Below are 15209 nucleotides of genomic sequence, written 5' to 3' on the forward strand. Positions count from 1 at the left end.
ATGGCTACAGATGTTTGAAAGACCACCAAAAGTGGACAAAAGCATGATTTGGTGAAAAGAGTAGGCTTTGGAGTCAGACTTGGGATCAAATCCTTGCTGAGTACTGTACCAGCATGAGACTGTGGTTGGTTAATCTCCCTGAGCTTTAGTTTCATCTGTAATATTGGAAACAATAATACTTATCTTTGGGGTTTTTTTTAAAAAGATTCATTAAGTAATATATGTAAGTATCAAGCATAGTACCTAGTATGTAAGGGATTCAGTTATTATTTATACTTGTTATGATAATATAAATATATCCAGCCTATGTACAAAAATGGTTTAGATGGTTTATAAGACACACTTTCATACGTAGAACAAATGTGCCCCCTGCAGTCTTGAATAAAAGTGAAGTGTGTTGTGTTTTGTTTCGTTTTGTTTCTTAAATTTAGTGCGCCCTGATCTAGCTAACCTTCTTCATCAACTTGTACAGGAACCTAAGTGCTGGAGATTCAAGATGAGACATATTCTCCTCCCTCAAAGCTCCTAAATTTTTAGAAATTGAACTTAGAACTGCTTTGGTGACAGCTTAATACAGTGTTTAAGAACACAGACTCTGAAACTGTACTTTCTAGATTAGGATTCAGCATGTAATATTCATCTAACTATGGGCAAGTTAACCTCTTAGTGCTCTGTTTTTCTCATCTAGAAAATGGGGATAATAATATGACTGTTACCTCCCTCCTGTGGTTCCTCTGTGTTCTTCTGTGAGCTAATATTTGTGAAACATTTAGAATAATGCCTGGCATGTGGCAAGCACTGCGTAAGCATTAAATAAAACACGTAATGCACTGTATCAGGCTTTTGCAGCTTCTAACTATGTTGTAGAGAAATCTTTTGATATTTTACTGAATTTAGGCCCTCACTTTCTTGCACTGATTAGGGTTATACTGATATTGTTTGCTTTATATATTCTGGCCTGCCTAAGGAAACTTATTTAGCCAGTCTGACTTTACCTCTAATTCCAAATAATAAAATACAGTCTTTTAGAATTTTATATCTAATACAAGTCCATATGTACTGTAACATGTTAATAAACATTACTATTTAATTCACATCTTTTTCTGAGTTAATCAGCTACAAGGAGTTTAAAAATTTGTAGTGTCCCCATTTAATCAAAACCAGGAATAGGTTGCCTCTTATGGCTAGATATACTCTATAAAGAAATAAGAATTCTTACAAGCAGGGTAATATTAAGTTCCTTTTCACTTATACACAATAGAGTAAGTCCATGTTTAAATAATATTTCACTTTGTTGACCCTAGTGTTGATGTAATACTAATTTTATTACTGATTTGGTTTAAGGCTCTTTTATGTATTAAACTGGGCGCTGGGCGTGGAGCCTGCTTAAGATTCTTCCTCTCCCCCTGCCCCGCCCCCCTTTCTCTCCCTCTCTCAAAAAAAAATTTTTTTAATAAAAAATAAATAAAATCCACAAGGAGTAGCAGTAAGAGGTTCTGTTTATATAAGTGGTTCTTAATGATAGACATTTTAAAATTGGTACTTATCTTCCAATTCAGTAGGAGGATCTTAGGGAGGTTGCAAAAATTTGGATTATTTAATTTCTTCTTATGGTAGAAATTGATAGATTGAAACAAGTATTTTCATAATGATGTAGAATGCTAAATAGTGGTAGAGAAACATCCCTATGAGATTTGAACCTAGTTTTGACATTTATTTTCTTCCCTGGTAGGCCACTGTGTTTTTGTTATGTTACCCTCTGTATAATAACAATAGTAGTGCTGAAAGTTACCACTTCTCAGGTACACACTGGGTGCCAAGTATTTGATCCTGTAATTCATCACCCAACCTGTGAGATTGCCCCTGATATTTCCAGTTTAGAAATCCAGAAACTGAGTCTCACCCCTGGGTCCACAGTCGTCCATTGAAGCATTATAGTTCATCAGCCATTTACTTCCTGGAATTAACTAGTAGCAAATGAAATTTGGTATTATTACCATGAACAACATATTGGTAAGAAACCCTTTTTAGAGGATTCCCTTTTACATCAGATTACATACATTGTGGATAGCTGGAAATTGATATACTTTTAAAGGAAAATGTCAGGAAATTTAATTTTCATCACCATCTTTGTTAATTCTGTTAGCTGCTTTCTTGTTGAATTGTTACAATCCCTCCTTGTGGTGGGTGGTGCTGTTCAGTTAGTGGATTCTGATTATTCGAATCTTTGTTATTTATTGCTCTACCTCAGGGGTCAGCAAACTGTGGCCTGTGAGACAAATCTGTCCTGCTGCCTGTTTTAGTAAATAAAGTTTCATTGGAACACACCCCACTTACTTGTTTATAGATGGTGCAAAGCTGAAAATACTTACTATCTGGCCCTATACTGAAAAAAATTGCTAAAAGAAAAGAAAGAGTTGCTGACCCCTGCTCTACTTCAGTCAACAAAATATTTGAAGCAATTGAGTGTAGTATCTAACTGTAAAGATAAATGGAACTTTCTTTTAAATTTTTCATGTAATTTACATTCTGTATGAGGAAAGGTTAGGGAAGAAGTAAAAACTTCAGGTGAATGTGATCTGTTTGTTCACGCACATTCCACGGATTTGAGAATTTGCTTACTGGTGTAGCTAAGACTGGTAGTTAGGTATAATATTGCCCAATTGACTGAATGTGTTTTGGGGTCATTTCTTCCTTCCTTTGATAAATATTTTTTCTTTCCCATTAAAAGGATAACAAAGAGCATACGAAGAGATTCAGTTTTAATTTACGGACAAGTAAAATTTGGTCATATGTGAGTTTTTGTTTACCTTCCCTGCCCAGAAGGAGCCAGGGCTCATCATGTTTCCAATTAGATGGTTATCTGATCCCTTTAAAAGTGATGTCTGTCCGTTCCCTCTGTTGACGCAAGTAAGTGCCAGTCCCCTTGACACACTCAGGTTTCAAAAGCCTTGGGATCTGGAGTCTACTCTTTACTGTAGGTTTCATAATTGATACTGAGAAGCTTTTCCCATATCACACACATGAATATAATGAAGGCGTTAGAGTAACTTTTGTCAAGATAGCAGAAGAGTACCCTGAGACTAATTATTCAGTGTTAAGTTTTTTGCTCTGATACAGCTTCCAAAAGAGATTTTGGTTTGGAAAACATGTTTGTGAAGGTTTTTCCTTTTGTTTTTCATTTTCCTGTTTGCTGACTATGCAAAACAGCAGAAATCAAGCGTTAACTTGTTTTTATTACTTGGCAGGAAATACCACCATGATGTGGCATTTTCTTGTACACTCAGTATCATTTCAGGAGGACACTTCCAACAATCTTTAACGTAACAGTTTGTATTCCTATTTGAAGTTTAAGTAGTAAATTGAGCTAAATTGAAAATATTTTACGTGTATGACATATAGTTAAGAAAGTAGGAAGAAATATTGTAGGTGCACATATAGAATAAGCTAGTAGTACCCCAAAAAATGTAAGTTAATCTCCATTCAACAAGTTTTAATTAATGAAAATACTCCAAAATGCCAATGTTCTCAGTGAAAATTCTCTAGGGAATATCCAGTCTTTGCTTGGAGGAAAGGCAGTGTTCTATTCAAAAATACATTTATACACACCATAGATAGAAGAGTAGAGAAATGGAATTTTTGAAAGATAACACAGATTATCAAAATGCTAAATGAACTATTGGATTTCTTAGTAAAAACTGAGACATTCTTTCCTACTTTGGTTTGTTCTATTAGCAGCAGAGATATTTTTAAAAGGCTTTTAAAATTCAGATGTTTATACTCAAGAGAAGGGTTCTGTTCAATTATAATAGCATAATGCTTTTCATAAACATTCAGTTTAATTATTCTTAAATCTAGAGTACATGAGTGGTAGTAGGGAACACCTAGTGATGGAAAGAATAGGAATGCTGCTTGTTTGTTTTTCTGAATGTTTCTCTTTGTTTTTATTTTTGCTTAGGGTAGATTATTCACACTTTGAGATGCTTTCTCACTGTACAATTGAGTAATAATTTCTTCTTTGTGAATTCTGTAATAGATTCAATAAAGTATCAGATATGTTTGCATGTTACTACATTTGTCACTACTGTATCACTATGGTTACTTAATGTAATCTTTTAGAACAGTTGTTCTGTGAGTAGTTATGGTCCTTTCACTTAGTGTTTCCTGTACCTAACTGGTAGTTAACCTCTCATAGTAGTGGACAGGGTGTGGGGTTAGAGGTATGTGTGTTTGTGTTGATGATAAAACTGACATCATTAAAATTAGAGAAATGAAAATAAACTTTTGGGGGGTGTTTTGATGCAGACAGCTTTACTAAACCGCCTGGAGCGAATTTTCGAAGCATGTTTTCCTTCAATATTTATCCCTGATACTGAAGAGGAAGTTACTTCCCTGAAGCACTTGCTGGAAACAAGCACCTTCCCAATAAAAACAAGAGAGGCCTTAGCTGAAAGTGGGTAAGTAGTAGACGGTTTTAGACAGCATGGATATTTGTTAGTTTCAACTATCTTATAAGGTTATCTTAAAGCTTCAAGATTCTGAAATGTTCTTGTAGCATTGTGTTGAAGTTTAAAAAGTCAGATTGTGCTATTTAAAAAAACAATCCCTGCTCCATTTTTTAATGCTTTTTAAAATATTTCTAAATCGGTATTCTCAATTTTATATATTATCTTTTGACTTCTAGTATGATAAATGAGAATTTAGACTTCACATCTATATCCTTCTCCCTTCACCATCTCTATTTTTTTATTTTTTTAATTTAAATTCAATTAGCCAACATGTAGTAGTACATCATTATATTTATATCAGTTTTTCATTAAGTTGATATTTGATATTTTCATTATTATAATCATGTAAATAGTGTTCACTGCTCATTATTAGAGCTTCTTCCTGGACGTATAGTTGCCTCTCTTTTTCATTTACTAAGTCTTCTCCTACCCTCCCACAACCTATTAATAATTTTACTTGTGATCAGACCTATCAGGCTAGCCATTCCATTTTTTTTTTTCCTGAGTCCTCCATCATCCTATTCTAATCTGGAATGGTTTCAATCTAGGCTTCTTTAACACATGTTGTCTTGGAACTTCCCTTCACTTAGAGCCCATTTTGGTGGAGTACATCCTCTAATAGCCTCCTGAGAAATAAAGTACATAGGTGGTAAAATTTTATTTTATTCTACCCTCACATTAAATTTATAATTTAGGATTTTTTGTTGGTGGTGTTCTGAAAATTCACAGTGAAGTGTCTTGATGAGTCTTTTCATTCATTGGGCTGAGCGCAAGGTGTACAGTCTTTCAGTCTAGAGACTTCTTCAGTATTGGGCGGTTCTCTTGTTTTGACAGTTACCTTCCCTCCATTGTCTGTTTTCTTTCTGGAGCTCCTATTAATTATTAGATGTTAGAGGGTCTAGATTGATTTTCTAATTTTAATTTCAAAGTTATTCTTATTCCTGTACTCTTCTCTTGCATTTCATTACTCTCCACCTCTGGACACATTCTCTCCCTCTGTGTAAGTCTCTTCTTCATCCCTCTTTGTAACCTCAAAGCTTGTGGTGCAAGGTTTTAAGTACCTCTCAATTTCTTTAAAGATGAAGATTATGATTTGCTTCTTGGTTTTTTGGGGTGTGATTTCTGAGAAGAAAAGGGGACAAAAAGGTGTATGCTTTATCATCTTAAGACCGTTTAGATGTGTTATTTAAAAATATGCTAGTTGTCCAAATACACCCAGGAATCTCTCCAAGAGATTCATTTTTGGGATATAACAACTCTATAACAAAACACACCATAAAATTCAGAAAGATGCTTTTGCCCTAACTAACAGTAGGAGCTGAACAGTAAAAACAACTTATTTCAACTGTAGGGTTGTGGCCAAATAAATAATGGTGCGTTCTTGTCTACCAGAACATTACACAGCCATTGAAAAAGGTATACGTGTAGATGAAGAAATGCTTAAAATCTGAAAAATAATACAAAATTCTCTATATGTTACAATTGCAGCTGTGTTTGTGGGTCAAGACTCAAAGAGAAAAAAGCACAAATACTAAATGGCTGTAGTAATATGGTGGAAGGTTGAGTGATTTCTTTCCTCCTTTTAAATATTTTTGTTTTACAGTTAAAAAAAACAGGCTATATTTTGGTTGATTACTGGCATATTGTTCTAAATGAGTTTAACTTAGCTACTTTAATGACTAAGTGGTGGCTGTTGATTTTATTCAGTTTATAGTTGTATACTCACGTAAAGATTAATTGGAATGTATAACATTTCACCATCACATTAAAAACTAGAATTCATGGTGAAAGCTATTGAGTAACCCATTATTGGTGGCTTCGTCATGACCTTTGCAGGGAACTGCTGGATGTGTGGACCGAGCTACAGGACATCCACGATGCACATGGCTTGAGATACCAGTGGGGCGGCTCCCATAGCAACAAGAAGCTTTTGTGCTCCTTGGGAATAGACACCCGAAACATTGTGAGTTTTGTTAGTGTCTTGGAAAATCCTTTAGTGGACCTATGAGTGTTTTTAAATTCTGTTACAACTTCTGATCAAGCTGTGATAAGCTAGTTGCTCAGAAAAATAATTATTAGTTGTCTAAAATGCTCATGTATTTTGACTATGCCAACTTTTAAACCTAAATCTATCTATATTTTCTCCAGTCAATATTTCATATTTTAGGAAAAGGTTGTTCTGGTGTTTTTTGTTAATTATAAAATGAAGGGATTGGACTAAGAGATCAAAAACATAATCCCATATGGGCAGTTTGATAATTTGTTGTATTTATGTTTCACACTGTGTATAATAAAGCATTGCAGGCATATTTTAACTGTTTCATTGTATGCCATAACATTCTCTAAATATGTGTTCTTTTTCTCTAACACATGTATGTAGCTCTTCACGGGTAATAAGAAGCAGCCTGTTATAGTACCCATGTATGCAGCAGGATTGGTAAGTACAAAAATGTCTGTGCAAATTTATCATTGCTGCATTCTGTAAAATTATCTTACGTGGCATGACATGGAAAGAATATTTTAAGGGGCACTTAGTGTGGAAACATTAAATGAATATTAATTTCCTTTTTGATCTCATAAATCCCTTCAAGTCTTGATTTAAGGACATTTTTCTGTATTCTATTAATTAAAGACACTGTTTTGTTTTAGGTTGAAGATTATTTTTATCCTAGTAATATAGTGCTCATAACTCTATAAAATGTACCTTTGGAGATTTTGCTCTTTCTTCTTTTTTTTTTTTTTTTTTTTGTCTTTCTAAATTTGCTTTTAAAAAGTGGAAGCTGAAGTATCTGAAGGCTTAAATATCATGTGTTTTAATCCAGTTGTGATAAATTTTAAATGGTGCATTAGTGAAGCTACGGATGTGTATAAAAGCTTGGGAATGCCATATGATAGTAATTGAAAATGAGCCAGGATCCATAATTGGTCCTCAGTTTTTCTATTAATTTTTTTAAATGTGTTGAATTTTGTTTTTTCAGATATGCCAGGTAGTCCAGGATAACTGAGGAATTTTCTTTCTGTACCTTATCAGGACTCAGTCACACTTTAAAGTTTGATGTGTTTGTGTTTTTTGGTGTGTCTTTGAGTTATTGGTGAACAAAAGTGTTCTATTAAACTAAAAATATTTTTAAATGTTTTCACCAATAACTTGAAAATAAGGTGAAAATACAGTGTTTAAGAAAAAAAGTAACTAACTTGGTATGGAGTTTATACAACCCTTTCTGTGCATGCAAAAATGAATTTGCTGTGAAACTTGACTTTCTTTAATCTACAAGCTTTTTCCTTGAATAAACTGTAATTATTGATATTGAATTGGAATGTTTTTGGGTTTTTTTTATAATTTTTATTTTGTTATGTTAGTCACCATACAATATATCCTTAGTTTTTGATGTAATGTTCCGTGATTCATTATTTGGGTATAACACCCAGTGCACCATGCAATATGTGCCCTCCTTACTACCCATCACCGGTCTATCCCAATCCCCCACCTCCCTCCCCTCTGAAGCCCTCAGTTTGTTTCCCAGAGTCCACAGTCTCTCATGAATTGGAATGTTTTTGTTTCGTTTTCGTAGTTTTGTTTGTTTTACGGAATTAGAGAAAAACTTTTCTGTGCTTCAGCCTTTTAATCAGTTTCTGCTCCTTTATAAATGTAAATGTAACTTATCTGGTATTTTCAAAACACCTTGATTATCCTTATACTTTTTTCTGTTGTGGTAAATATAATGGAGAACATTCTTTAACTTCTTGGTTATTTGTATTTCTTTTTTTCTCAAGGAGTAGCATTCTAGAGATTGTTGATGTTACTGTCACATTCTGAGTAGAAAGTATGAATTTAATTTGTAGGAGTTTTTATTCAGCACATTGGCACTTAATCCTTATGTGTGGGCTCAGCACATTAACCAGTTCTTTAAATTTTGTGAGGAGTTAGAGACTAATATTTTTGCCCAATTTTCCTACCTTAATAACAATCTTTATTAGTAATAATTTTACAATTTTTATGAGCTTTTAATACCAGAGTTGATTTTGTGAATATACCTCTCGTACTACTCCATAAAGATGATGCCTTACATTGAGAAACTTACTCTTTTTCATATCTGGTTTCAAGTTTTAATTATACCTGAATTTTTCCCATGGTGCTTCACACAGATGAGGTTATTCAGTATCTTTTGGTCTCATCTGGAGGAATAAGACCTGAAATGATCGTTTAAGTCACTGGTTCTCAGACTTTAATGTGCATCAGAATTGCTTGGAAAACGTGTTAAAACAGAATGCTGGCCACCACTCCCAGAGTTTCTTACTCAGTAGAAGTGAGGCTGCACATCTGACAAGTTCCCAGGTGATGCAAAAACTACTGATGGGGACCACTTTGAGAACCACTGAATTAAGGGATAGTTCCCACTGGAAAAGTCAGCTAAGGCTGGGAATTGTTGCTGAATGCGTTGTCTCTCTGTATAAGATGCACTAGATAGAAAGCCTGTATAATGTATAAGCTGTTGAGTTAGACCATGAATTTATTTTCGTTCAAGCCGCTGGAGTAAAGCCTTTCACAAATACCATTGTTAAGAATTGAATCTGTAAATTGCTTTAGTTAGCATTTGCCCTATTTTATGAGAAGAGGGGGGATTGTCCTGAAAACTTGTTTTTAGAAATTTACAGATTCTGACCTTACTGTCTTAGCCGCTTTGATATTTTTCCCCCAGTAAAGGAGGACTTTTGTGTGGTCTGGTTGATAAATATTCAAGAGTTTATTGAGTATTATTTTAAAATGTATTAAAGCTTAGCTTTTTTTTTTTTTCAGGCCATTAACTGGTGAATTACCCATTATTATTAGTATTTCGTAAAGTATTGATACAAAATGCTGGGGTTTTGTTTTTTCCTTCTTTATTCCTACCTGCACCCTGAATGCCTTTCTTACTCAAAAAGTGTGTTAGATTTGTAACACACCTAGAGGAACATGTTAGGTGTTTCCGCCTCTGAAATGGCTGTGTCTCTGCTTTGCTAGTCCAGGAACTAAGTATTAAGGCTACCATCCTTTAGTGGAAATAGGATCAAATACTAAATTTACATTGAAGCATGTAGACATCATCACATTAGATGACATGTTTTAGAATTCTCACTTCTCCAAGCACCAGCATGGTGTAGAGGGTACAAAGGGTGTCCTTTTCTGTAGTTTCAGTGTCTGAAACATCATAAAATTGTTGGAATCTCAGGGCCTGGATATAATCTGTGGTGCTCGCCTCTTCCCCATCCCTGCCGTACCCACATTGCTTATACTTTGTGTAACAGTGATAACCAGGCACTTTAAAACCAGTCAGATTTAAAATACAAGGTCTTACTTCAAGAAGTTTGGATTCCAAAGATACTATTGTAAAACATTTTTCATTATAGTGCTAGAAGATTATCTCTAAACGAAATTTAAGAATAGTTCCTTTTTGTCTTTAGTACTCTCCAAATGACTTGGTTTTTTACTTTCTGCTAGATGGACTTTCTCATGAAGTTTGAGTTGATTTCTCCCCCTCTTCCACTAATGGCTAATATGCCTTTTTCAGGGTATGTTAGAGCCCACCAAGGAACCATTGAAACCACTATCTGCTGCAGAAAAAATCGCTTCCATTGGTCAGACAAACACCGTGTCACCAGAAATGAACACATGTACATCTGACCAATTCCAGGTAAAAATATCTGTATGTGTATTGATACCTTTATGCATTGTGTACACACATATGTCCAGACACAGTGTTTCCTGTAATATGTAACTTTTAGCTTAAAATATTTTAAAAATTGATTTAATGATGGACATGATTTTGATTACTTATTAACATCCCTTGGAATACAATAAACAAGCTATCTTTAATTTTCAAAAAAGGAACAATTTGAGAACTGGCTGGTTATGGGTAAGTCCTTTAAATCTTTCTAGGCCCTAGTTTCTTTACCTATAAAATGAAGACTTTGAAGCAGGCATCTCTAAAAATCCCTTACAGCTTGAACATTGTATGATCATAATTACTGACACACCAATCTGGTAAGTACTGATTTTCAAAATAATTGGGAAACACCACGTTTACACCAGCTCTTCAAATCTGCTAATGTGTGTTTTTTCTGAAGCTTGCAAATTTTATAAAGTAATAAAATTAGGTGTGTTTATTACATCAAAAACTATTTTGAGAGTTTGAATAAAAGTGTTACTTAGGGCGCCTGGGTAGTGCAGTCATTAAGCGTCTGCCTTTGGCTCAGGGCGTGATCCTGGCGTTCAGGGATCGAGTCCCACATCTGGCTCCTCCTCTGGGAGCCTGCTTTTTCCTCTCCCACTCCCCCTGCTTGTGTTCCCTATCTGGCTGGCTGTCTCTCTGTCAAATAAATAAAATCTTAAAAAAAAAAAAAAGTGTTACTTAAGTTGAAAAGGATGTGGCATTTTACAAAACATTATTTGGATTAAGAAAAAAAGTTGTCCTACCTTTCTTATCCTTTACCTCCTTGGCACCATTAAGCACAAACTTTTTTTTCAGTCTAATATGTTTATTATCAGAGCCATCCCCCCCTCACATTTTATCTGGGAAAAAATTTGCATACTCTTCCCACATCAAATTAGAAACTGACACAGTGCTGGTTAAGAATTCTTTTTAGAAGATTAATATTTTTAAGTGAACATTACCATTTGTAAAACATTTGCTGTGTTTGTCACTTCTTACCTTCAATATCATCTTCAGTTTTTTCTAACACAAAAATGTGTATTTGGACAGCTGTTCCCAAAATGTGTGTTCCATCGAACATTAATCCCCAGAGTTGCTCCACTAAAGAAGGGTTCCAAGGGGAAATAAGTTTGGAAAATTTTTCATATCATACCCTGTAACCGTCCTTGGAGATTCTCAACACACATTAAGGACTCTGGAGAATCCTGCAGTGAATAACCCTATTTAATTTTAATTATTTCTTAAATTTACTTGGCCACAGGACCCTTCTCTGCAGGGACCAGAGGAAAAGAGTCATAACACCATAGAACTAGTATTTTAAAGAATATACTTTAGAAAATAATGATATAAAGCAAAGTCCTACCCTTTCATGTGTGTTTCAAGGAACATCTAATATTACTGGTTTGTGCCACTGGTTTACACTTGAACATAGCTTAAACATCCCTTTGAAGCCAATTTATTATTAGCACTGAAATAGTGGGCAAGGAGGCCTGAAGCATAAAATGCCCAGCCTTGTTGATGGTTGGGCAGCAGGCCAGGAGATTGGGCAAATTTGTCTCCGTAGGTAGGCTCTGTCCTTAGTTATCTTCCTTTCATCGCCCTTATATTGTTCTCTGGCTATCAGCTCCCCTCCCAGGCCTGCCCTACGTAAGCAGATTTCAGAATTACTTCTCCCACAACACATTCCCAGCTCGGCCTTAAGCAACAATTTTTTCTCCAAGCAGTGCCGGGTGTTAAGAAAGTAATTTGAACTGCCTGGTTCAAACTATCTGGTTTGTTTACTGAAAATGAAGCCGTTCTTTACTTGGGGCCACTCATTGCTAGTTTTGCTTGCCGACACCACCGCCTCCCCTTCTCCCCCATCCAAGCACTTCTCTGTGTTACAGCCCCATAAACTATTGCTTATTTTCTCAGAGATGGCTCTCACCTGTCATTTTTGCCCCTAGCTGGTTAAATCAATCTCATATATTTCATTCTAGTCACACCTCGTATTTATCACCTTTCTTATAGAATTTAATTATAAAAGACTAGAAGTCTAGATGATCTAATAAAAAATATTAATTTAATGGAAATTAATGTGTATTAATTTAATGGAGGTTAGTCATAGCTCCATATATGTGTTTAGCTGCCGCTATCTCTACGTGGACACACACGCCTCTATATTTATAATCAAAAGACTACTGTCCTCCTATTCATAGGCACGTATAGAAGTTTTCAGCAGCATTTAAGCATATCTAACTTTTTTCTTGGAAGATGGAACTTTGGTCTCTTGTTAACTATATAGAAAACTTCTTAATCACATCCTTCTGTTTAGTGCACACATCTCTCTTGTTAATCCAATACTTACGTGTAATTTTTTAAAAGTTTATTCTGTTCTTTTTTTGTGGTAGTTTGTGATCGTCATTAGCTTTCACTTTAGGCTCTTTTGGGAACCAGTGAAAATAATATTTCCCAGTGGAAGTCGTTCAAACATATTTCTGATTCAACTTGAGCCTCTCTAGGTCTTCATTCTAACATACACACAATTAAACTGAACATTTCAGTATTTATATCAGAATTTTGTGCTGAAATGCCTGACATTCTTCACTAAATTGTATGATCTTTGCTTGACTCCATACCCCTGAATCAGGTTAAAATATTTTTAAAACATCTAAAATGCATTGTAAGATTCTTTTTATATAAACCAATATTTCTTACCACTATTCTTTGGCAGTTAGTGGGTATATTATTTTTACTTTACATTTTGGCCGTGCAGTAATACTGTTACAGCTTCCCACTAATCATAATATCCAGAAGAAACAGCCATAACCTTTAGTGCTGGAAGTTCAGCAAAATGTGTCAAGGAAAATCTGTTTATAATTTTTTTTTTTTTTTTTTTTTTTTTTTTTTGGTCAACCATGCACCAAACCTTGCTTTTACGTTTTTATACTGGCACCACTAACAGGGACTCTCAAACTTAGCATCATTGTTTAATTCTCATTATGACTGCCTGCTTTCTGATCTGTCTGTTCTCAGTTTTGATGCCCATTGGATTTTTATAATTTCTTCCAAATTAGTTTGTACTCATTACTCTTGTAACCATTGCATCTCTTGGTTAGGAGCTGGATGACTTACTAACAACTGTTCCTGGTGTTTTTGCCAGGATACTTTTACCTGAAAAGACAGCTTATGGGCAAAAAGCAGTAGTGATACTTCTGTTGTTTTGTTTTTTAAAAAAAATCTTGATTCACTGTATTTCAAGGTCCCATTATTCATGATGCCATTACTGATTCCCCTCTTAGTAAGATCAGTATCTTAACCACACTTTATCCACTGCTGAGCAGAGTCAGCTCTCTGGCTAGCAGTTACCCAGCTAGTCACTACTTAGCAAATTTCCTCTTAGGCTACCTGATGTGGCTCTTTCATTTGTGAACCAGAATTTTAAAGTTAGAAGAAAGAAAAAAATGATTATGTGGCATTGTGCTTTTTTACACTTAGAGAACGTATTTGGAACGGCTAAATGATGCACCCAAAATCATCAGTCAGTGGTACAGCTAGGACTAGAACCCAAGTCTATGATCTCTAGTCCCCATTGGTTTGGGGGGAGGAGGAGGTCCGCTTTTTTTTTTTTTTATCACATTCTTTGTCTTTATTCACAAATGACGTGATCATCTACATAGAAAATCCCAATAATTTTACCAAAAAAAAAGATAGTAATGCCAATAAGTGAATTTAGCAAAATTTCAGGATATCAGATCAATATATAAAAATGAACTATATTTCTATTATACTAAAAACAAGTAATTGGAAATTGAAATAAAAAGCATGTTATTTACCAAAGCAACAAAACCATGAAATACTTAGGGATAAATCCAAATGTACTTAATTTTTCTCCTTTCATTTTTTTTATTTCAAGTTTTTATTTAAATTCCAGTTAGTTGACATACAGTGTTTTTGCTTTTTTTTTATCATGACCTTTTCTTCCTTAGTGATTCTAGTCACTAGTGCTCATTTATGCCACATTGCTTGAGGTTGTTTTTAAGTGCTTCATTCAGTGCTTTCATCTAAGTAGCCCTCCTCCCCAGTGCCATTAGTTAGCTTACAATTGCTAAGGTCTTCTGTTTTACTTCTGTCTTATTTCCATTAAATGTTGATTTGTGTTTTAGCACCTCAGTATTTTAATATCGGCTATGTCTTCAAAATGCCAAACACCTGTATAAGAATCTAAAATTCCAGCAAATCATTGAAATATTTCTAAGCAACCAGCTACTTGACATCATTTAGATAAAACATGTTAATGAAAAGGCTTTGCTCCATTTAACCAGAAATTTTGCTATGGCATAAACCTGGGTGTTGTCCATCCAGTCAGGATTCAGTAGGACTAAAGGTTTCACTGATCTCTAAGGAGAATAATAGGAGTTGAATCTGTGGAAACTTAGACTTTTTTGTTTGTTTGTTTTTGAGATCAGCTAAAGAAGATCTTTTCTAAATGTTTATCAGTTTTGCAGATAAGTTATAAACTAGATTTCCACCAGCATTTTTTTAATGTTATTTGAAATAATTATAGATTCACAGGAAGTTGCAAAGATAATACAGAGGAGATGCTTTGTATCCTTCACCAGGTTCTCCCCCTAATTACATCTTAACTTAATTATAGCACAGTATCAAAATGAGGGATATGACTTGATTATGTGTGTATAGCTCTGTGTCATTTTATCATGTGGATAGATTTGTGTAACCACCACCACAATCAAGATACATGACTCTTCCATCACCATAAAGAACTCTCTTAATAAGCCCTCCCCACACCCAACTATCCCTAACGCCCCCTGGCAACCACTAATGTGAGGATTTTGCTTTGTTTGTACCTCCCTTCTCAACCTCCAGGCCTGACCTGATTAAAGAAAGATTAAATGCATAATAGTAACATGCCTGTCATTGGTATCCCAGTTATCAAGACCATTGTATTATAATATCATGGGATTAGACTTTCAAAAATAACCAATTCATGCTCCTTTCCTACAGGGAACAA

General features: G+C 34.8%; 1 protein-coding gene across 17 annotated transcripts in view; it reads left to right on the forward strand.

Annotated features, from left to right (window-relative positions):
- Positions 1 to 15209, forward strand: part of AFTPH (aftiphilin) — a 65395-nt gene that overhangs the window by 36349 nt on the left and 13837 nt on the right. For all 17 annotated transcript variants that reach the window (XR_015725204.1, XR_015725205.1, XM_087863457.1 and 14 more), the window contains 4 exons: positions 4306 to 4457; positions 6345 to 6471; positions 6889 to 6945; positions 10058 to 10180. Coding sequence is in view for 15 of the 17 variants with exons in the window: in XM_087863457.1 (XP_087719583.1) it covers positions 4306 to 4457; positions 6345 to 6471; positions 6889 to 6945; positions 10058 to 10180 (459 nt within the window). In the remaining 2 variants the exon portion in view is untranslated. The remainder of the gene's footprint in view (positions 1 to 4305; positions 4458 to 6344; positions 6472 to 6888; positions 6946 to 10057; positions 10181 to 15209) is intronic.

This window comes from Ursus americanus, chromosome 7 (assembly GCF_024610735.1).
Source record: "Ursus americanus isolate L20-20 chromosome 7, mUrsAme1.1.p, whole genome shotgun sequence".
In the NCBI taxonomy this organism is placed as follows: domain Eukaryota; kingdom Metazoa; phylum Chordata; class Mammalia; order Carnivora; family Ursidae; genus Ursus; species Ursus americanus.